The sequence below is a fragment of the Typopeltis vanoorti genome, chromosome 6, assembly GCF_054136105.1.
Source record: "Typopeltis vanoorti isolate ZY-2024b chromosome 6, IOZ_Tvanoo_1.0, whole genome shotgun sequence".
In the NCBI taxonomy this organism is placed as follows: domain Eukaryota; kingdom Metazoa; phylum Arthropoda; class Arachnida; order Uropygi; family Thelyphonidae; genus Typopeltis; species Typopeltis vanoorti.
Window position 1 is genome coordinate 33,205,859 of NC_143554.1, and position 25,310 is coordinate 33,231,168.

A 25,310-nucleotide genomic window follows, 5' to 3' on the forward strand; every position below is an offset into this window, starting at 1 on the left:
CGCGTGTGTGTGTATATTTCATCATATTGGCTTCTATCTCACATCAGATAGTCTCAAATGAACTACACTCTGTATCCTTATCCTCTTGCTGAACTTCCATATTTTTGGCTTTAATTCTTCTCTCATTAGAAAAACCTTCCTTCCATTCTGCTTCCTCTTTCCTGTCTGAAAATGCTATACCCTTTGCATTTTACCCATATGAATGTATCATCTTTCCATCAACAAAGTCTTACTGATGCCTATAACTTTGGCCAAATTAAATTAATGAATGCTAAAAATTCCTCTCTTGTATTCTGAATATTGCTGACATTATTATACATAAACTACAATGCCTGCGTACTACAACCCTTTGTCATGACGTTATCTCACTAAAATGAAGAACATGGGGGGCTGCATTCAGCATAATGTGGTCACTCTCCCACTCACTCACTTATAGGATGCTTATGTTCACATCATTCACCTGCATCCCCCTCCCTTCCCCACAAGTTCTCTGACTCTACATTTCTAGACTCTCACTGAATAGTACTTTTCATGACACCTAACTTCTATAAATATTTTTGTCCACTGAACTCTTTCCATTCTCTTGCACAACCTGCATGTTGACTCATTCACAATCATCACCCTTCTTCTCATCTTGCCTCTATCATACCATGGCAACAGATTCACAATTTTTAGTCTCTTTGACTCTTCTTATTTGCTTGTACTAGCAATCCTTTCATATCTTCTCACATACCACACTTTGCACCTGCCAGATCATTTGCACCCACCAGAATAATCATCACTTACACTTTCCCTCTTTACATCCTTACAATATTACAAGCATCCTTAATCTCTATTCCAGGGAAACATGATTTTGTCATACTCTCGTCAAGTACTTCTGTTTCATCTCAAGTCTTTCAGGCTTGTTTTTTCAGCAGAGGATGAAATTAAGTAATGAGTTCCATTGTAGAATAATTCTATTAACAACCATTAAGAAAGTTCAGATAACTTCTCAATCTTCCCTTTCCCCTAAGGGGAAAGGGAAGATTGAGAGAAGTAGAAATTAACCATTATCTTTCCTGTCTGAAGTATGTTTTAGTATTTCTGAAACAGACAGAAGATATATCCTGAAAGTTGAATTCCTATATATCCTTTTTTTTTCCTCCAGAAAAAAAAAAAAAAAAATTATCCCACATAGAAAAATGAGCATATAAATTTATTTTTGAATGGCAGTATAGTGATTGCTTTTAAACCCCACACATTACTAACATTTCTATCTTTCCGGCATGGTTGACCAAGTGGAAATCACTCCCACTCTTCAACAAAGGTGTGAATTTTGCACATCATTGTGGTGAATGTTTTTACATGGTAAGCAAATTTTAACGTGCAACTATCAGTCTGCTTATATGAAGACTGAATTATCTTGATCAATTCCATTTTTGATTTCGATTTCTAGAGAGGGTTTCCAAATTATCTTACCCTTAACTTGCCCATGGTACTAGTACTATAGTTTATAACCTTTCATAGTTGGTATTAGGGAAATTGCAATACTAGTAACTGGCAATTCAATGTTTTTACTGGTATTTCAGTAAATCAAAAACATTTTTAGTGCATGTTGTAATAATTTTATTGCTGACTAATTTTGTAAAATATGTATCCTTAATTAAACCATTTGGAATTTATGAGTCTCATGGCTGTATAGCCATATGCTCATGTTAGCAGTCCACTTTGTAGTAGTACTAGTAACTTGTGAAGTAAACATGCTTATGCCAGGCAGTGTTTCATGTGAGTTGCATATTATGCGAGCACTTGCTTGACCACCTAACATCCCTTCAGTATCTGGCAAGCACATGTTTACAAACTGTTAAATATATATGTCATGTCATGACATCATTTCAGAAGACTTCTCTTCCTAAAAATAGTTTTGTGAGCTAACTTAATAGTATAGAAAATATTCCAAATGTGATATTCTCTTTACATCATAAAAAAATAAATAATAAATAAATAAAATAGTATATATGATGAATAAATTTCCCTTGTCACTTATTTTGTAATAGATTGGTAGGATGTTACACTTAATTCAGTGCCACAATAAAGCTTCTTCTTTGTTTGGCTTGAATCTGTACAGTATGGTAACTGTGGGAAAGAATATTTTGCACCATAGTCAAAAATTCCAGTTGTCTCTAATTACACTAAATACTGTAATTATTCTACCACTAATTACAGTGCATCAGCTTTATACTGTATGCTGTAATTGATGCTACATTGAAGCTGTGCAATATGGTGTCTTTTGGGGATGATTTTTGCCATAGAGGGTTCATTTTCATTCCTGTACTAAGCTGCCCATATATACAGGTGCTTTTTATTCTTAGTTTAAACATGCCATCCAAATCCTGGCACAGCAGAACCCCCACTCCTCCCTAATGCCACCACCACATATACTTGGTTTGAATGCAATTTTGACAGAATTATATTCTGTGATTTCATGTTCTGATTGATCATTGAGTGAGCAGTGAGTAATGTATGTAGTTTATATGTTGTGTCAAAAAGTGAAAAGTCATAGGTAAGAATTATTTGATAAAAGGAAATATCAAAAACTATTTTATTATTATTACGTCACACCTCCAGGGAGTCCAAAGACTCATCGAGGAAAGGCACTGACTCTAAACCTCTGTCTCCACCACTCAATCCACCAACTACAATGAACTGCAACTACACCAACGCTATCTATCACCCACCAATAGTATTTTCACAGACATTCACAAACATCCATGCCCACAACGGGATTCAAACCCACAGTCTTTTGGCTGGAGAGCAAATACGTTAGCCACTTGGCCAACCAGTGTCAATTTTTTTTTTTTTTTTAAATCATGGATAAAAATTCACGATGTTATTATTTTAAATGTACTGGAATGAATGATACTGGTGTGTGTAAAGATTGCTAAAAAAAAAAAAAAAAAAATCAGAGCAGTTATCAGAAGTACTCATGGGTACATAACCATCTGAAAAGCTAGTGCAAAATTAACATATTAAAAAGGCAGAAAGAAAGAAAAAACTGATCTTACAGCACCTTCAACTGATATTATCGATGTTAAAACATTTGGATTACCAATCAAAAATTATGTCATGTTTAAACATACCAATTGAAGACTCCTTAAGTAAATTTTGCAGATCTGCGAAACTGATTAATCACAAAGGGATATAAAGACATATAAAGATAGATTCTTAATGTTTAAACATGATAAGAAAAGCTGTCATGGCATATGCAGACAAATTTAGCAAACAATTAATCAACAAGATATTGCAGCATAAACTTCATGGTGAAACACTTAGTTTAACAATTGATGCATGGACATCTGTTAAGAATTGCTAATATATGAACATAACTGTCCACACAAGTGATAATAAATTTTGGAATCTTTGTTTATATTGTATTCAGGATTCTGTGCCTTCTGACAGTTTCTTAATCCTTCTTCAGAATAAAATGAAGAAAATTAAAAATATCTATTACAACAGATGGAGTTTGCATAATGAAGAAAGTAGTAAAATATAAATGCAAATCATTAAATAGGTTCAGAACTTGGCATGCCATTAGTCACAGTCAGAATTCTTAATAGTAAAAATAATTTTCAGAAAATTACATGACAAACATGAAAAGACATTCACTGATTGTTTGATACAGATTATTGTAGTAACAATAATCTGTATCAAACAAAACTGATAACGAAGATGATGAAATTCATGATCTTGTTGTTTTAGAGGTGTTGTTGTTGTGAGTTCTCTTATAGCAATACAAAAGGTAGTCAAATTATTCCACAGATTCCAACATGTAAAGGAAGAATTTGATAATGAACTTTCATTAATATTAGATTCTAAAACTTGTTTGAATGGATGCTTAAGTGTCAAAGCTGTATAACCAAGAGGAGACCTCCACTCAGCCTTTTAAGGAACGCCAAGAACTGACCAGGGCTTCTGACCTAATGTCCAATCCTCACCTTTTTTTTGTGGTGCACCCTGTTAGATATCTACAAGAATACTGAATGAACAACGACAGGCTGACAATTTGGAATTTAGCCAACAACAAAATCAAAATGCAAAATAATGGTATAATATGAAAGAATTTCATGCTGGCTGGGATGTTGCCCAGTTAAACAAGGCTCCTGTTGTTTTTGTTGGAGAACCAGGGTGAACAGTGTAAAGTTAGCTAATGGACCAAACCCCAAGAACACATCCCAACTCAACTTCAGCAGAGTTCAAGATTTGGTACTTTTTTTATATAGTGAAACCTGTGGGTATCATTACTATAGAATAACGCATATGCCACAGTAAATAACTTTTTTATTATGTAAATATTTCATCTTATGTATCATAAGACATTAGTACAACTAATGAACAACAATAGGAACTAAATTCAAAAATTAAATTGGAATCCCTCTATGCATAGTGTCATGTTCCTGGTTTAAAGACTACTCGGCTGAAATTGAAAATAAATTATTGTATTCAATAATTTATCTGCTATATTTTAATTTAATTTAAAGACTTTTAATTTCTCCCCGGTAGTTTTTAAACCATGAACACTCGACTGTATACGTAGAGGGATTCCAATATAAGCATGAGCGTTACTGTATTTTGAATTCGATTCCTGTTGTTGTTCATTAGTTGTACTGATAATGTCTTATGATACATAAGATGAAATATTTACATAATGAAAAAGTTATTTACAGTGGTGTACATGTTATTCTATATTATTTCAAAATTGGTACTATCAGCATAAGAAGCATCAATGGAAAAGAAATGGATAAAAACTAATCAAGTAGTAAGTGTGACTGAAACAAAGATGAGAAAACTGGTCAGATGTTTCTAAGTAACAAATGCAAAATATTATATTCCAGCAATAACAATCAGGGAAAAGGAGTAGTAGTTACAGAATTCAGCACTAAATGTAAGGATAATCTTCTTAAATGGTAGGCATTATCAATTAGTGTGATGTAGGCAAATATCAGAATAAGGAACCGGACAGTGAGACATTTGTTCCTATGGTCCCACAAAAAGTCTTGCTAGGGAAGAACTGGAGGAATTTTTCTGAGGCATAGACAAGGCAGCTGACACAGAAAAAAATAAAAGTTGGTCCTTGTTGGAAGACCGAAACAGCAGAATAGGAAATGATTACCATGCATTATAGAAATTTTTTTGGAAAATTTGGAAAAAACACCGAAACTAATAACAGTGTTTAGTACCTGCTAGATATAAACTAGATGTTTAACACCATTTAAAACAAATCAAAATCGAGAAAATTTCAAAGGCAAACTGTAGACTCAAATCCACAAATATTATTCAAGAAAAAAATGACAAATGAATTCGAAAACAAAAACAAGCCCAACCAACCAGCCTTGGAAACTCATTGGCAAACCTGGAAGAAAACATTCGTTGATTCTACTAGAGAGGCATATAATGAGGTTGTCTGCAAGGATAGAAAAATCAGAATGCCATGGTGGACTCAGGAAGTTAAAGAGGCAGTCAAGGAATAGAAGAAAGCATATTGAAAGTTCCTGACAAATAATCAGCTTGTGCTCTGAGAGAATACCAAGAAAGTGCAAGAAAGTTAAGCATAGTGTAAAACTAGTGAAACAGAAGTCATGGGAAAACTTGGGTAAGAACATAGAATATAAATATCAGGAAGGTGACAAAATATTCTGTGGGGGCTATTTAAAATGCTTAGAAATTGAGGAAAGAGTATTGTAAAAGAAATCAGAGATGATGAAGATGACGTGAAAACTGAAGATAAAGGTATTCTAGATATCTGGAATAATTACTTTGAAAGATTGCTAAATGAAACAAGTAGTGACAGCACAATAGTAGAAACACATTCAAGAGAGAGATCTAATCAGAAGTTTGTGTCAGTATTTGAGGTAGAAAAGAAAATCAGAAATCTGAAATGTGGAAAGTTAGCTGGATTGGGTGATATTTGACTAGAAATGCAGATATGGTGATATAAATTTTTACAGTGGCATAATTCAGAAGGCCTTGTCAGAGGTCAAATTCCATATCATTGGAGTAGAACTTCTCATATTATCTATAAAAGGGAAATAAAACCGAATGTGGAAATTATAGAGCAGTTTGCTTACGAGGTGTTCTTGGTAAGATTTATACAAATATATTTGAGAAAAGGCTAAGAAAAATTGCAGAAGAGAAGCTTGAAAAAGAACAGTGTGGGAGCATGTGAAATAGTGGTTGTCAGGATCAGATTTTCACTTTAAGACAAATAGTTGAGAAATTATAGAAATATAAAAGAATCTATTTAAGTTTCATAGATCAGGAAAAAGGGCATATGACAATGTTCCAAGACAATAGCTGTTCAAAACACTACATTTTATATGGTGTAAAGGGACATTATATTCAGTAATACTTAGTCAATATTTGAGTTGTAAATTAGCAGTTAAAATTGAAGGAGGCACAGGACGATGTTTTCATGTTAAATCAGGTATAAGACAAGGGTGTACATTATCTCCACTGTTATTCATCATCTGTGTGGACCACATTATGAAGGAAAGTGGCATTAGATCTGATATCGAAATTGGAGATGTTAATCTCAGTTCTTTATTTTATGCATATAATGTTGTATTACACTCCTAAATCAATTCAATACAATTCTGCATGATTCCTGGGTAAATTGAATAACTGCTGTAATAAATTTGATATTAAAATCAGCAATAAAAAGACAAAGATAGTGAAAATATACAGAAACATTGAAAACATCAGCTGCATTTTGAATGAAGAACCCAGAGAATGAGTAAAACATTTCAAATATTTAGGCTGTTTAAATTTGGAAATATAAACAGAATTAGCAAAGCTGGTATGGTAGGAATTCAACTGAATAAATTTATATATGGAATAAGAGAGAAATTAGTCAAAACAACAAATTAGCTGTATACAAGACAGTGTTCAAACCAGTTTTAACATATGGATCTGAGAGCTGGGTTAGAAATAAAACTCTTGATTAGGTAGCATCAATGGCAGTATTGTATTAACAACTAAGATATTAGGAAAGAACTTGACATTGTTAGCATTCAGGAATGTGAGAGAAGAGCTAATCTCAGTTAGTAGTCAGTTAAACAGTAGTAGTTAGAATGAGAGAGGAAAACTTACCAAAATGCTTCTTCTTATTATTATTACATCTTGACCTCCATGAAATCACAAGACTTGTTGTGGTAGATCAATATAAAGTCTTTCTTACCACTCCTTAAATTCATCCCTCATTTGCACCTTCACCACTCTCTCAGGCAATACATTCCATTCTCTTACCACTTTCTTAAGCAATACTTTCCATTCTCTTATTACTCTTCATGCAAAAAAACTTTCTTCTTACCCTTTTTTCTCACTACTTCGTTTTGTATCTTCCAGGGATGGCCCTTTGTCTTTGTTTCTTTCGCTTGTCGTACCACATGAAAAATCTCCTCAGCATTAATGCGATAATAATCATTTCAACAGCTTAAATGTCTTGGTCATATACCCCCCCCCCCGTCTTCTATCTGCCAAACTCTGCTGTCTGCATGCCATGAGTCTATCCTCATAATCAACATTGGACAGTCCTGATATCATTTTGTTATCTGTCTCTGCATCCTCTTTAAGGTTATTTCAGCCCTTTCAAATTCCAGTGACCAGATTTGAGCAGAGAAATCAAGATGTGATCTGAACAAAACTTTATACAATGGGACCACTGCACTTTTAAAAAATTAATACAAATAGTACATAATATTGGAATTAGAGGAAATACTTTAATCTGGATCACTGATTTCATGAGAGGAAGAAAGATCAAAGTTAGAATCAGTGCAGCAATATTTAGAGAACGAAGAACCTGGGCTCAGTACTCAGTCCCTTACTATTCCTTTTATATGTCAATAACATTCATCCTTACCTTACAGAAGACACAAAAGTAGCTTGCTACACAGACGATATAGCCATCTGGCACACTAGTGATAAATTTAAAGAATCGGAAGAGATTCTAAACAAATCTATGAGAGGATTAGAAAAATGGTCAGATGAACTTAAACTCAAATTCAACCCAGATAAAACAAAACTAAGTATCTTTAGTGCAGAGAGGAAAAATAGACATTCCCACAATCTCAAAGTCATGATCAGCAACAGGCTAATTGAAAAAGTCGCAAATCCAAAATATCTTGGTATTACTCTTGATCAGGAATTACGGTTTGCTCAACACATCTCTGACACTTACAGCAGAGCTCTCAAAAAACTAAATATATTGAAAAAGCTTTGTGGAACAAACTGGGGTGCAAAGCCAAAAATTCTCAAAACTACTTACAGTACACTAATAAGGCCAATAATAGAATATGTAGCACCTATCTGGTCACCTTTGGCTTTATCGATAAAGGAAAAATTAGGCAAAGTACAAGCAAAAGCATCCAAGATGGTGCAGTCTCATCAACTAACAACATCAGACCCCAACAAGAATGTGGGCTTGACCTGATGGAAATTTGCCACCATAAAATTCATTAATAATATCAGAAGCTACCAAAGCTATCATATCTCCCTAAAAACTTATGAACATTGGAATCAAAAATGCAGACGTCACAGATCATCAACTTTACAATATAATGACACTATCAGGAAGGAAACAGGTCTTGATCATCTAAATGCCCACATAAGTAAAGAACCTCTATTTTCCAGTGCTTTACTTTCAAATATCTCCATAAGTGCCTCCGTAGCGCAATTGGAAGAATGACGGTACATTGCGCCCTTCGATTGGAAAAGGCCTGAGTTCGATTCCTGTCTTGACAGGAGGAATCTTTATATGGACTTTATCAATTGAAGCTGAGTTAGCTGATCTCATATGGAGGTAGCAAGGTTTTTTCTCCCAGAAACTTGGGTTTTTCATCCCGCATAGACAAATCGGCCCTTCAGAATACACACGATTTACAGACAAGAAATACTTGTTGTGGTGGTGGTGGGAGGAGATAGATGGTGCTGATGTAGTTGATTGGTAGTAGAGGTTCGGTAGTGGTGGAGAAGGAGAGTTGTACAGTAGGTGTCTTCCTACGACGAGTCTTCGGACTCCTTGGAGGTGTCACGAATAATAATAATAAATCTAAACCTTACCAAATCCTGTACAAAAAAAGAATCAAAAGAAACGCTCAAAGAAAAACGGTCTAAATACTATCAAGCTTCTTTCATCGTCCAAACAAGCTATTTGTTATACCGATGAATCGTCAGACACCAATATGATTAATGGAGTTGCTGGTGCTCTCCTTCTTTCCCGAAAGGTGAAAAACTTTCAATAAAAGTTGGATCTGGGAGAATTGCTTCCAATTTTACCAGCGAACTTAATGCAGTAAATAAAGCACTCGAAACTTATTTAAAATTATCATCATCTCAACAATCAGAGGGAATTATAATTTACAGTGACTCAAGATCAGCTATGGAGGCAATCAAAAATGGCAATACCAAGCTCATACAAGACATCCATAAACTCTTAAACCAACTAAAGTGTTTGGAAAAAGGTTGCATTTTACAATGGATTCCTGCTCATGTAGACATTGATTACAATGAAGCAGTTGATAAATTAGCAAAAGAGGCCAGAGAACTCAACCAAGAAACTGACATGATAACTCTTGCTGATGCACTAGTATCATCCGTATTGAAGATCAATACGGATGATACAAGCTGCAACAACTGCCCTAATACTGAACTGACACTCACTCACATTTTTACCTGTCCTGCAATTACAGCAGCCTTGCAAGCAATAGACCCCTAATCCTGAACAACAGCTGTATACAAACAAAATCATCGACATAGCCAAAGCAGTTCAAGGAGCACATGGAAATATCTAAGACTCTTCAAAGAACAAGACAACAACATCAAGGGGATTAGATGTTCAGGTATTCTCATTGATCTCATTACAATCTGCAGTCTGTTGTGATCCATGCAATCAAACATGTTTATATAATCAATAAAACCAGTGGATACATCTTTCTGAAATTCTCTTGTTCTTTCCATAATCCATCTCATGTTTGCTATTTGGTCTCTCTTCTGCCTCTCCTAAAGCCTGCCTGTTCGTGTGGTATTTCTCTATTCACATTTGTCTCCGACCTTTGATGGGTCACTTTTAGCATAACTTTACTTGCGTGTGAAATTAAAGCATTGGTTCTATAATTCTCACAATCTCTGGGATTTGATTTTTTTGGAATTGGAATGAATACTGATGTTTTCCAATCTCTAGGCCAGTATATTTTCTTCCAAACCTGTTGACAAATTTCAGCCAATTATATTTTCAGCCTCAGATTATATTCTGAGGTGTTAAGGATGACTGTGGCATTATCCTTATTAGCTCTGGTGATGATGATACTTTTTTCTTTCAGTAATTTTCTGAGGGCAGAGAGTTGTCTGGAAGATAAATTACTTTTTGGAGGTGACGACTGGGAGCGGATGTTAGCTACATCAAGTCTGATGTTATTGGCTGTTTCTGGAGCTAAGTGACAGATTCCACGTTCTTATGCGCGATATTGTGTACAATACCAGAGCTGATAAGGGTAATGCCACATCGTCCTTAACGCCTCAGAATATAATCGGAAAATATATATTATTCTCCAGGATCGCGCTACCTACATACCACTTGAACACGACCCCACAAAAACTCCAGTTAAAAAATTAAAAAAACCTACTTAAAAAAGTGTCCTCCTGACATTACAAAAAAATTCAAACCTTTCGGTTCTCATCCCCTCCCCACCCTGGATATCTTAGGGGAGAATTAGGTATTTTAGGTAAACTGTATATCCAGGTTTACCTAAAATACCTAATTCTCCCCTAAGACCTATAGTAGATGCCACTAATGCACCTTGCTACAAATTGTCAAAGTAGCTAGCTAACTCTCTCTGACCCCCCCCCCCCCACCTCACTGGTCTTGCCACATCTTATGTAAAAATCTCTATCCACTTTAAATACTCAATTGAAAATCTTACTTTAATTAAATAATACAGATATTGGTCAGCTTTGACATCATCTCACTGTTTACCAATATTCCCCTAAATGACACCTTAACACTCTTAAAATTTTTTTTTCCCTTCTGATATCTTAGAGCTCTTTTCCTCTGCCATCAATTCTGGTTATTTTTCTTGGAAGAACAAAATCTACACACAGATAGAGGGAATTGCCGTGGGTTCCCCCCCTCTTGCCAATTTTTACATGGAAAATTTTGAAAAACAAGCCATAGACTCATCATCATCATCATCATCAAATTCCTGCCATGTACCCTCAAAGGGTATACAGGATATGACAGTACTACATGAAAAAATTACATGATTACTAACTTCCTATCTACAATTTTCCTCCCAAATCAGTCTGTTACTTGTCAAGACTCCAACATTATCAGATCTTATATTTCTATCGTCTAAGGCACTTTGTACCGTATCAATCCACCTATATCTTGGTCTTCCTCTGGGTCGTTTTCCTGCCAACCTGGCAGAGAACACTTGTTTTGCTAATCTTTCCTCTCCCATTCTATTTAAGTGACCATACCATCTGAGATTAGCTCTGCTAACGCATTCCTGGATGCTGACAATGTCAAGTTCTTTCCTAATATCCTCATTTTTAATATGATATTGCCATTGATGCCATCTGTTCACGCCTCTAATCTTTCTCAGGACTCTCATATCTGCGGTCTCTAGTCTTTGGTCAAGTGTTTTACTTCTGACCCAGCTCTCAGATCCATAAGTTAAAATTGGTTTGAACACAGTCTTGTATACAGCTAATTTAGTGTTCCGACTAATTTCTTTCTTATTCCATATGAATTTATTTAATTGACTTCCCACGATACCAGCTTTGCTGATTCTGTTGTCTATTTCTATATTTAGTTTACCATCTTCAGTAAAAATTGTGCCTAAGTAGCTGAAATGTTTTACTTGTTCCACAGGTTCTCCATTCACAACACAGTTGACATTTTCATTGTCTTTGTCTTTTTATTGCTGACCTTCATACCATATCTATTACAACAGCTATTCAATTTAGTCAGAGAATCTTGCAGACTTGTAGCGGATTTATTTAGAAGTATAACATCATCCGCATAAAGCAAAGAGCTGACATTAACATCTCCAATTTTGATATATCAGGTTTAATACCACATTCCTTCATAATGTGATCCATATAGATAATGAATAACAAAGGGGATAATGTACATCCTTGTCTCACACCAGATTTAACATTAAACCATCTTCCTGTACTTCCTTCAATTCTAACTGCTGACTCACAACTCAAATAAAGACTAAGTATTACTTGATATAATGCCCCATTGACACCATATAACTGCAGCGTATTGAATAGCTTCTCTCTTGGCACCTTGTCATATGCCTTTTCCAAATCGACAAAACTTAAATACAGATCTTTGTTATATTCCCATGCTTTCTCGACAATTTGTCGTAAAGTGAAGATCTGATCCTGACAGCCTCTATTTGGCCTGAATCCAGCTTGTTCTTCACTAAGCTTTTCTTCCACAATTCTTCTCAACCGTTTCTCAAGTATACTTGCATACATCTTGCCAGGAACACTCAGTAGGGAAATACCTCTGTAATTCTCACATTCAGTTTTATTTCCCTTTTTATATATGGGTACTATGAGAGCTCTACTCCAATCATCGGGAATTCATCCCTCTGTCCAGGCTTTCTGAACTATGCAGTGCAGCCACTGTAAGACTCTTATACCACCATACTTCAGCATTTCTGGTCGAATATCATCTGCTGCCTTTCCACATTTCAAGCCTTTGATGGCTTTTTCTACTTCAAGTATGGATATGTATTCCTGACTGCATGCCTGGTCAGTGTTTTTTATCACTGTGCTGTCACCACTGCTTGTTTGATTTAGCAGTTTTTCAAAGTAATTACTCCATACTTAAAGGATATCTTTTTCTCCTGTTTTCATTTCACCTTTATCATCTCTAATTCCTTTTACAGCACTCTTTCCTCCATTCCTAAGCTTCTTCAACAACCTCCAGAATATTTTGCCACCTTCTTGATATTTATTTTCTATATTCTTGCCAAAGTCCTCCCATGACTTTTGTTTTGCTAGTTTTACACAGTTTAGCTTTCTTACATTTGTCTCTGTATTCTGTAAGAGTAAAAGCTGACTTATTTGCCAGGAACTTTTGATATGCTTTCTGCTTTTCCTTCACTGCCTCTTTAACTTCCTGTGTCCACCAGGGAGTTCTGATTTTTTTATCCTTGCACACAACCTCACCACATGCCTCTCTGGCAGAATCAATCAATGTTTCCTTCAGAGTTTGCCACTGAATCTCCAAGGTTTGATTCCTGTTCTCAAACTCTTTCATTTTCTTTTCAATAATATTTCTGTATTTTAGTCTACAGTTCACATCTGAGAGCTGCTCAACTTTTATTCGCTTTAAAACTTTCTTACATGTTATTCTTTTCAATATGAAATTCAATTTTATCCTGCTCAAGACTAAATAGTGATCACTTCCAATTTCAAATCCTCTGTACACTCTGGTGTTCTGCACCAGGGAGAAAACATCTCTATCAACAATAACATAGTCAATGAGACTTTTCTTATTCCTAGCCTCTTCTCTCCATGTGAATTTGTGCACATTTTTATGTTGGAACATGGTGTTAGTAATAACCAGTCCATGTCCTGAGCAGAAATCCAACAGATATTTGCCATTATTATTAGCTTTGCTCTTTTCTCCAAATTTTCCCAAAATATTTTTGTATGTCTCACAATCATTTCCTACTCTACTATTTAGATCCCCAACAAGGACCAACTTTTCCTTTTTCATTGTGTCAGTTGCTTTTTCTAAAGCCTCAAAAAATTCCTCCACTTCTACCTTAGTAGAACCTTCTGTGGGACCATAGGCACAAATAAGTCTAATTGTCCAGTTCCCCATTCTCATATTTGCCCACATTACTCTACTTGAGACTGACTGCCATTCAAAAAGATTAGCCTCGTATTTTGTGTTGAATACTATGGCTACTCCTTCTTTTCCTTGATTGTCATTGCCTGAATATAACATTTTGTATTTATTGCTCAGAAAGATCTCACCAGTTTTGGTCTTTTTTGTTTCAGTCACCCCTATTATGTCGATCTGGTACTTATCTAATTCCTCAGCTAGCTCCATTTCTTTGCCATTCAGGCTTCTTACGTTGATAGTACCGATCTTTAACTCTGCTGATGTTGAGTTGGGGTTTGTTTTCAGATTTGTTCCAGTAGCTGACTTTTCGCTGTTCGCCCTGGTTCCCTGGCGAAAACAACGGGGGCCTTGTTTAACCGGGCGACGCCCCAGCCTGCATGAAATTTTGTCATGTTGTACCATCATTTTTTATTTTGGTTTAACCAATAAGAATACAATTTGGTCGGCTAAATCCCAAATTGCCAGCCCATCCCCGTTCGTTCAGTATCAAAGTAGATACCTAACAGGGTGCACCACGAGAAGGTGAGGATTGGACATTAGGTCAGAAGCCCTGGTCGGTTCTCCGCATTCCTTTAATGGCTATGTGGAGGTCTCCTCTCAGTTATACAGCTTTGACCCTTAAGCACCCCCATAGACTAAGCCATAAGCCATAGACTCTTCCCTTCTAAAACCTTCTATCTGGCTAAGATATGTAGATGATGTGTTCTCTATTTGGCCTCATGGCCCAAACACATTAGACTCCTTCCTCAGTCATCTCAATAGCCTACATTCAAGAATCCAGTTTATGATGGAAAAGGAAAATAACAATGTTTATCCTTCCTAGACACCTTAGTAAACACGCCTTCCTAATGGTAACCTTTCTTTCTCTGTATATAGAAAATCTACTCATACAGGCAGATACATTCACAAACTCTCTCACCACCAGCCCTCTCAACAATATGGCATTATTAAAACTCTAACCAATAGAACCCGCAGTCTTTGTTCCAGTGAAACCACCCTTTCAACCAAACTCAAACACATACACATATACACAACACATTTCTTTCCAATGGCTACAGTGATTACAGAATTAAAAAAATAATCAAGTCCTTCCCCATTCTCTGACCATCTCTTCAGAAGGACTTCAGAAATGCCATCACCATACCTTACATCTGTGGCACATCAGAAAAAATAGCCGGGTCGTTAAGTACAACCTCCATACAGCTTTTAAGCCCCAGCATAAACTTATTACCCTTATCTGTTCCACCAAAGATCAGCTCCCTCCTCTCTCAGTGCCTGGAGTATATAGAGTATCTTGTTCCTGTAAGCTGGCTTACTACAGACAGGCAGATCAGCAACCATCCGGTTAGAAGAACACAAATCATACATCTGCAATCACAGTTATGATCAATCTGGCTTTGCAGACCATGTTTTGGATACAACCCACAGGATCTCCTGAAAAAACCCACCATGCTCCACTATAGTAAATTCAAAAAAGAAAGACTGTTTTTTTTTTTTTTTTTGAATCTGCATCTGCACTTAGGAATCAACCTAATTTAAACAACTAAGTTTGCATAAAACTTCCCAAAATTTGGGAAGCATTAATTATCAGAGATCCCTCTTTACATCCTAGACCACCTGCAAATGCCCATAGAGGACGCACCACCTAGATACGACTTTAGTTTCACTCGCTTGTTTTGCTTATCGTTGTATTGTATTTGTGTGTGTGTTGTTATAAAAAGTTTTTTGTAATCCCTGTAGATGTCTCTTTGACTGAGACAAAATATTGGAAAAATTGGAATTAATTTTAATCCTTTTCAGTGCTGATAATATTCCATTAAACCTCCAACATGAAAACTAATTAGCAGTTGTAAAAATTGGAACTCTTGAGTAATGTGGCATACTGTTTTTTATATATTGCTGTTAATTTTTTTAATTTATGCTTTCATATTAAAATTTGTTATTTCATACTTTTCATGCTAATATCCATTGTAAATGAATAATGCCAAGTCATAAATTTTATGAATAATTAATGATTTTAATAATATTATTATTACCTCACACACACACACACACACACACACTCTCTCTCTCTCTCTCTCTCTCTCTCTCTCTCTCTCTCTCATTTGAGATTTGAATGGCATTTGTCATATTTTTAGGTGAGCAGATCATCACTGCTTACAGAATGTGGTTCACCTAAACTACAACCACCACCACCACCACCTCCTCCACCCCCACCCTTACAACAACTAGAGAAACCAGTAGCAGCAACAACTACAACAAATGGTGTTCAGTCATCAAAAGGTATGTAACAAATGTGTAATTTATTTCTGCAGTATGAACTGGGGCGAGCAGCATTATGAGACTGATGTTATTCACTTTTAAAATCAGTTTACCGCTTCTTGGAAACAAATATAGAGGCTTTTCTGTTTTGAAGATAAATGAGTCATGATTTATGACTTAAATGTTTGACTTGCTTATAGTATTGTGGTTATATCATGGTTACTGATCATACTTGAGATATGACAGTTTTATTTCTCATTCTCTCTCTCTCTGTAATCTGCTTAATGCCAAGAACTTGTGACCTTATTTAGAATTCTTCTGCATTTATTTTTGTCCAATGTTAATTTAGTCACAGTAGCACAGTTATCTAGTGAATGATGTTTTGTTATATATCCAAATTAATTTATTATTATTATTATTAGACCTCCAATGGAGTCGATGATTCATCACAGGGGATCCTCCATCTCACACTTAAAAATCCCACATCACGGAAACCTCAACATACAAGTATTGTATAGAGCGTGCTTTCCAAAAACAAATAAATTATAAAATTCGGGATTGTTTTTAGAATTGTTTTTAGAACATTTAGCGCCATCTATACTGCAGTATTTTAAAGAGAAAGCTACCGTATATAAACAAATAATAATACATTTAACGAATTCTACATATACATCATAATGACTTCCCACTTAACGCTTATATTTCTAAAAGAAATGAGCTTTTGTACTTCCTAACTCTACCACTAGTTGGTAGAGTTAGGAAGTATGCACGTTATCTATACATCAAAAAGGAGTGATGAAAATGTTGGGGGGTATGCTTTATATATCGAAAAATATGGTATATATATATATATATATATATATATATTTTTTTTTTTTTTTTTTTTTTTTACCTAATATTCCTTTCTTCCCAGTAATAAACTGTAAATTCACTGTCCCCATACTCACCATACTTCCAGGAAATGCATTGAAACCACCCACAACTCTACATGCAAAAAACCTACTCCTCACTCCCTTGCTCACACCCTCTTGGTCTCTCCCCATTCTATGAAAATTCTGATCCATATTAATCTGGTAATACCTCCTTTCCAACTTTATATGTCTTGATAATGTCCCATCCTTCTATCCGCTAGACTCTGCAATTTGCATTCCCTCAATCTGATTTCATACTTGACATTCCAGAGATCAGAAACTACCTTAGTTAATCGTCTCTGAACCCTTTCCAAATCTCGTTATTCTTTTGAAAATCTGTGGTCTGATCAGAACATTATACATTGGAATCATAGCATCCTTACTCCTATATGTCAGTGTTCTCTGCATCACTTCCATAATGTTCTATGCTGTCCTCACAATTTAATCAAAATATCCCTAAAATTTCAGGTCCTTTTTCCACCAACATCCCCGACCCCTCATCTCCTCTACTCCACTGATCTTATACTCTACATCCCATCTATGCTTCTCAAACTTTAAAACCTTACACTTTGCTGTATTGAACTGGTAGGCCCATTCATTTGTCCATTCCAGTCCATTTACAAGGCTGTAACATCCATTGTACTCCCCATAGTTCTTCACAACTTTGGGAGCACTTGTCAACCGGTTGATTGTGTTGTGGGTTGTGAATAATGACTTTTCTTTATCGTAAGAGTTTTTAGTAGCGAAGTAATGGTACATACTAAGCAGATTGTGATGTAAATTAGTGGATTGATTATTTGTAGTCGAGTTGTTATTGTGATAGTGATCTTCAACACAGCATTCTTTCAGCTGTATTTCATTCAAGGTAAGATTTTATCTCACTGAAATTTTCTCAGGCCCTCTCCTGTTCCCTGCCCAGTGCCTGGCAGTAGTCTTCCGCCCTTAAAAAGGAGATTTCCACTGTCGGTCTACACTCGGTGGTAGGAAGGGACAAGGCAGGGCCTGTTCTATGCGAAACGCCCTTTAAACTACAGATTAGGCTTAATCGTGAATACCCCATATAAGATGACTTACTTTAAGGAACTCCTTGCAGTTTTCAAGCATGTTGGATTCCTCCTTCACTCTAAATGGCCAGGTAGGGTAGAGATCTGCCAGATTATTGAAGTCAAATCAGAGGACTATCAACCCCCCTGATCCACTTTCCAGCACTTCTCAAGATAACACCAGGGAGATTATGTTGCCAGCTATCAGCCAGCCCCTAGTGGACTCAGATGACTCTACAGACTATCAGATAGTCAGTAGAAAGAAGCGTGAGAAGAAGTTTCCTGCTACAGAACCTGAAACAACAGCAGAAACAGAGGCTCAGCCTAAAGATAGGATAGCACCGATGGACACATCGGTACAGCCCATAGAAACAGCAGCATCAGTGAACACAGCGGCTCAGCCCAAAGAAAGAATTCCATCAGTGATTCTAAGATCTAAAGACAAATGGTCGACAGTAGCGGAGGTGATGAAAAACACCGAAATCAAGTTCACCTCTGCTAAAAATTCAGATGACACCTTCATCTGAATTTTTAGCAGAGGTGATTCAACCAGAAGGAGCATCGGACTCATCGGCTTACTAAATTTATGGACGAGCTGAAAATTCCATATCATACATTCCAGCTATAAAGCGAGAAAAACTTAAAGGTAGTTGATCAGAGGTCTAGTGGAAACAATAACATAAGAGGAGATAGCCGCTGACCTCAAGTCACAAGGCTTAGAACCTATAAAAGTCTCGCACATGTACCGTGCAGACAAACGTCCCATGCCTCTGGTTTTAGTAGAAATCAGTAAAGACCAGAGAGAAATATATGACCTAAAAATTGTTTGCAACCTTGTAATTATGACAGATCCTCTCAGAAGGAAGACATCTGCCAGTCAATGCCGCTGCTGCCAGAAATATGGGCATGCGCAGAAGCTTTGTAGAGCAGAGTACAAGTGCGTTAAATGTGGAGGCAATCATCCCAATCATCCCTACATGTTATAAATCATGCACTACCCCCCCCCCATGCGCAAATTGCGGTGGGCTGCACCCGGTGAACTACAAAGGTTGCTCATCCCATCCATCTAATATGCCAAAAGCTAGAGAAACAGGAGTCCCATCAATTCAGAAGCATGCTACACCTCCTACGCCAGAACTCAGTGCGAGCTACTACAAGTAACTGATCGTATGCTTCAGTGGTTTCCTCACATACCAAATCAACTTGGTTTTCAATTATTATTTTTGTGTAGGAGATATTTCCCCCTTAATGCCATAGCTTTAGTTTTTTTTAATGAGATTTGCTCAGAACGCAATTATAACTGTGACAACTACACAGAACTGAACTATGTGGAAGCAGTTACAAATTGTAACTGAAACTGAACTAACATCCTTTAATGGCATGAAAGGTTAGTTCTAGATATCTGGCTCAATGAATCAGATAACCGTAAAGTTAATTTGAAGAAATCAGGCTATCAGATCTTAAAATTAAATTATAGTCTCCCAGATCTTTAGCAAATTATTGCAACCATACTTGTTGAGGTTGGAAGATTCTGTACTTTCGTACAGAAGCCTTCCGTGCCGCTTGCGTGCGTATGGATGCCATCTTTAGAAGCTGAAGAATAAAATAGAATAGAATAAAAGGGCACATAAACTCATATATATATATATGAGTTGTCCTGGTGTTGTACCATCTTTAGACTTGAACTATGTTTCAGGTGCAAACTTAATTGTTTGCATACTTGGGATTAGGAGTTAAATAACCAAGCTTATAAAATTACTTGGTAACCTTAATATATATATATATATATATATATTTTTTTTTTTTTTTTTTTTTTTAATGCCCATAAATAGTAGTTGACACTACTGTTTATGGGCATTAAATTAATAGTAGCTTTTATTAAATCCTAGTTTTGAAGACTCTTGGATCTACTTTTTTAGGATGAAGTTACATAAGTACACTTAAAAGATGTTCATTATACAGCACATTGCTACATCATTAAAATGGTAAACATTGTTTTCGAAATAGCTTCTAGTATAAGAACAGTATACACTGCTGATTGCTATACATTTAATTGTTTGTAATAAACTTTACTATTTGAATAATCAAAGATCTTTTTGTTGAAGTTATGTTTGTAGACTTTATCCTAAAGAAACAGATTAAACAGCTGCCATTGCCAAACCAGCAGATATAATAAAATTAATATTGCTCATTGGGTTTACCATGTATTTTTGAAGCAGTGAAAAATATTCATAAAAGCATAAATATGTCTTTGTTTGTTCTAACTCAGTTCTGCAAGCAAAATTTGAATAAATAAATAAATTACATAATAATATTAATTTATGATTATATTTTGATAATGCTGCAAGGATGAAATCATCCATTTTCTTTGATATAATTAATTCCCTAATTTATTATTATGATATAAAAATGTTCTCTTAGCATATAGTTTTTTCCTCAAAAAGTTTCAGAAATGCAATCATAGATATGTATGTCATATTGATGATCCTTTTTAATATAATAAATCTCATTTAGTTAAAATTTAATTTTAGCCTAGACTAGATGTAATTAGAGCTCAATTACAATACAAGCTTTGCCTTTTCCAGTTTATAAATGTTCTCTTGACTTTTGCTATATGTAATGTAGCAAATATATACATATACTTTTATATCCTACATAAAATGTAGAATATAGAAACTCGAGTAAAACAGTCAGCGGGAAATATAAGATTTGTTTTTACCGCTACTTCCATATTAGAAAACTGGGTGTGAAAATGTGAAGACATGAAAGCTTATTACAGTGTGAAGGAATGTGAAAAACATTGTGTACACTCTTAAAAAGGAATAAAATTTTTAAAAAAGAAAGAAATGGTGTACAACTGTATTTACTGCTAAATGATAATTAACAGTGGGTTTAATAGGTTGTTTCTTGGTTAAAAAAAATACATACTCATCATGTGTCTAATGCTTTTAACACAAGTATAAGGTCTGCATGTATTCATGGGGCTCAAGTGGTTATTGTATGTATACTAATGTCAGAAGCATCAGGAATAAGAGGAAGGGGTTTGGGGCTTTAGTTGGTGCAATTTGGCTAAAAGTTATAAGCATTAGTTAGATGTGATTGATGAAGGCTGATATAGTTACATATAAGGATAGACTGTGAGAGGTATAATATTTTAAGGAAGAATAGAGGGGAAAAGGATGAGGAGGGGTACTGTACTGCTGATAACAGCAAATGAATTTCGTTCAGAGGTCTGGAGGAGGCAATGCATTTGAGGCTATATATATATATATATATATATATATATATAATGTGAGATAGAGACCAACAAATAGTTGGTAGCTGTTATAAGTTAAGGGTGTGCAAGAGAAGATGTGGATAATATATATTGACAAATTAGCAAAATGAGTGCAAGCTGAGTAATTATTACAGGTACTTCAACTATAGGGACATATACTTTAAGGAAGAATTATCACATGAAAGGAGGCAGTGGAATTTATACAGCTAGGATATGTGAGTGAGGAGACTTGGGGATTTTTGAGGGTGTTGGGTCTGACTATGGCATCAGAGAATTTGTCCATAATCAAAATAGCTATATTGCCTTATGATTATGCAGTTTTGACTTGAAAAGTTGCTAGATATGTGAAATAAGCAGTTAAGAAAGGGTAATGAGCTTGGAAAGTGCATAGAAGACAGTCAATGTGTGCTTGAAGGAAGCAGTAATAAATTCCATACTGCTGTTTAGGAGGATAAAATCAGGTAAGAGTTAATTGGATGAGTAGTGTTATTAAATTTAAAAAATAATAAATAAATAAATGGAAAAAATTTGTGTAGGATATATAAGGAGAAAGGTGATTAGCAATCTCATAAGCAATGCAAATTATAGGCAAGAATGATGACATGCACTGTAAAGAAAGCAAAATATATTAGCTGAGTAAGCCAAGGGAAATCCCAAAGAGCTCTTTCACTACCTGACAAGTAAAAGGAAGATGAATTATAGAAGAATGATTTTAATGAATACTGATGGTAGGAAGATGACAGAAGCAGTTGAATTATGAAGTGGTCATTTTGAAAGCGCATATCATTCAGTTGAAGGTATTGCAGTGACAAGTTCGATAGGAACCAATGTGAGAATAGAGGTAGGTGAATTGGAAGTACTCAGGATATTGCAGAATATTAGTATAAATAGGATTATGCAATTTTGATGGGATATCAGTCCACATATTATGAAAATGTGCAAGGAGATGGACACTGTCTCTGACCAGGCCATTTAACTAAGTCCAACTCTGGTAAGGTTTTTAAGGAAGTGGAAGAGGATAAATTAGTTCCATTGCATAAAAGTGGCTCTTGGACAGAGGCTGAAAATTATAGACTGATCATTATCTCTGGAGTGGTCATAAAGGTATTAGAGATGTTGATCAAATGCAGAATTTTGGGACAAGAATATGATACTCTGTAGGGTCAGCATGGCTATATGAAAGTTAGGTCATGCCTTAGTAATTAAAATTTCAGATGAATAATAAAAGGAATAGTTATATTGTGAAACTTCTGGTCTTTACAAAGATATTTGATAGGATGAAACTCTGTTACACAGATTGGAACACATGGGAATGAATGTGAAGCTGGTGATAGATATGAGAATCACTGATAAACAGATACCAAAGATTAGTTTATGAAAGAATAGAATCTAGAAGAAGGCAGGTCACTAGCAGTATGTCACAAGACTCTGTAGGACCACTGCTAGATAATGGTGTAGGAAAGGATTTAAAAGAAACATCAGTTGTTTATGAATAAGGTAAAACTGGGTCAAGTAATCTTTGATAGGAAATTAAAATTCAGATGCATATTGCAAAAGTGGCCAAAGTAACTGGCAGGGAGAAATAAGAAAGCTACTATTCCTCTTTATAAAAGATCTAGCCACTTTAATTTCTTGAGGATGTAGAACTGGTGGAGACATTTACAGAGAAGTGATCAAGATGGTAAACAATCTATGGAATGCATCCTGTAAGGATAGTTTGAGGATTTGTAGGTGTTGCAGAAGTTGGTTGATAGGGTAGAAAAGAAGTATGATAGAAATGTATCATCAGCTACTAAAATGGTTTAATTAAAATAGATGGGGGAAATTTTTCAGTACATAAGTAAGGGGAGGAGAACAAGAAGTCATCCCTGGAAATTTAGTGAGCATGATTAGTGTATGGTGGTGGTAGGGGGGAGTGAGTAGAGTTACTGTTGTCCTCCCATGATGATTCTTCAGACTCTGTGGAGGTGTTTGTAATAATAATAATAATAAGAAGAAGAATCATAGTTTGTTTTTGCATGTATAAGCTGTTGTATACTCTAATCCAAAATGAAGTGATATCTTAGTGGATGCATCAGCTGGAACATATTCAGACTCATTTAAACCAGCAATTGGTGGGTGGGTGTGGAGTGGAGTGAAGTGAATTAGAATGAATAAATTTTGAAAGTTGATTCTTATGCATGAAAAACACTATACAGAGAATTATATATAGCTGAGAACTATGATTTATCAATTTTGAACCCAATACAAATATTCTGAACAGCCACACATCCTCGAAACTAATGATAGTCATCTTATTTCGTATATTAGCGTGAATCATTCAGGAAAATTAAGAGATTAGAGAAGCTTAAGTTTCTCAAGACATTTGATTATTCTTATGTTAGTTATCTTTCAGAGATTTACAAATGGGAGTTATTGTTGTATACTTGGAAGTAAAGAAATATGTTTGCTTTATTCAAAATAAGAAGAATCTTTGAATTTTAGTGTCAAAACTTACAAAACATGAAAATAATTACAGTGGTTGAGTAAAAAAGAACTTTAATGTATAGACAGTAATTCTTCAATTATCTGATTACATTGGGAAGGCAGTTTTGTGGTCAGAGATTGAGAGTTTGGTTAATTGAATGTTCAGTTACATAGTGCTATACAGAAGTCATTTGATCCATTCAAACTAACCAATTCCATATCCATATTAGTTAAATGAGAGTTTGGTTATTTAAAGGTTGAATAATTGAGGGATTGCTGTATTTCATCAGAACATCTTGAAAATCATTGTTATACTTTTTTGATGGGAACCTTATTATTATATTTTTTACAGTTTGTTTTGTTTTTCTTATGTATTAAAAGTATGACCCAGGTTTCTTTTATTAAAAAATTATTAGAAGAGAAAACTTTAAAAAAAATTGAGGTGCATGCATAGTTTTAATCGTAGTAGAGGCTTGAACTCAGAGGTAAATAAAATGGGAGAAACCTGATGGGCGATGTATTGAAAGAGAAATTAACGTAATTAAATTTGTGTTTTATATTAGACTGTATCGCATTGATTTCCAAGAAAACACATTTTCTCTTGTACTCCAGACATCTTTATTTCGGAATAGTATTTATCCTGTGCAAACTGCAAAATTGTTCAACTCTAAAATATTGTCCCATGAGTTTCAGAAAATTCTCTGGAGCTGTATCCTATGAGTTTTAAAAAAATTCTTGACTTATTGTAGAAGTGGGCAATTAGTGGAAAAATTAATTAATGAATCATATGTCTTCTGATTCACTCCACTTTGACATTGGCATCCAGTTTGAGTTGTATGCATTTGCAGCTGATATTTCTGGGGTCATTATTAATCAGAATAGGTATTTCTGATTAATAATGACCCCAGAAATATCAGCTATTACTGATATACCAGAAATATCAGTAACCCCACCATTCTCTTCTGAATCTGTTTAATCTGTTAAGCAGCATTCAGCACCATCCATTCATGATTCAACTCCAAACTCATAGAATAAACTTTAATTATGCTTTTTGTTTTCATCCCTTCAGTTACTAGTGATATGTATATTCCTTTCATATATATTTCCTATAAAGTGCACTCCACTGGTATTCATAACTAATATGCTAACAAGCTTATTCCATCTTCCCAAACCTCTTCCTGTCCACAGTATTGATATATGGTAGATTGATCCTCTCTATCATTTCATGTTTGGGATCATTGTTAAAACTAATGAGTAGTGGATAGCATTTTATTGTAAGTAAAAAGTGGTAGTATCCTTAACAGCATTGGAAAGGTACTAAAGAAGCTACAGTGTAGGAGCAGAAAGTATGTAGAATATAAGAACATAAATAATGAGGAGCTAAAATTCAGGGGGATCCATTTAAGTGGGGAGAAGGATGTTGGCAGCTTGTAGAAAAGAGAGAGTTG

General features: G+C 35.2%; 1 protein-coding gene across 12 annotated transcripts in view; it reads left to right on the forward strand.

Annotated features, from left to right (window-relative positions):
• The window catches only part of LOC150105365 (uncharacterized), a 521,942-nt gene that overhangs the window by 420,746 nt on the left and 75,886 nt on the right, over positions 1 to 25,310 (forward strand). For all 12 annotated transcript variants that reach the window (XM_090394098.1, XM_090394099.1, XM_090394097.1 and 9 more), the window contains one exon: positions 16,042 to 16,186. In XM_090394098.1, coding sequence (XP_090250224.1) covers positions 16,042 to 16,186 — 145 coding nt within the window. The remainder of the gene's footprint in view (positions 1 to 16,041; positions 16,187 to 25,310) is intronic.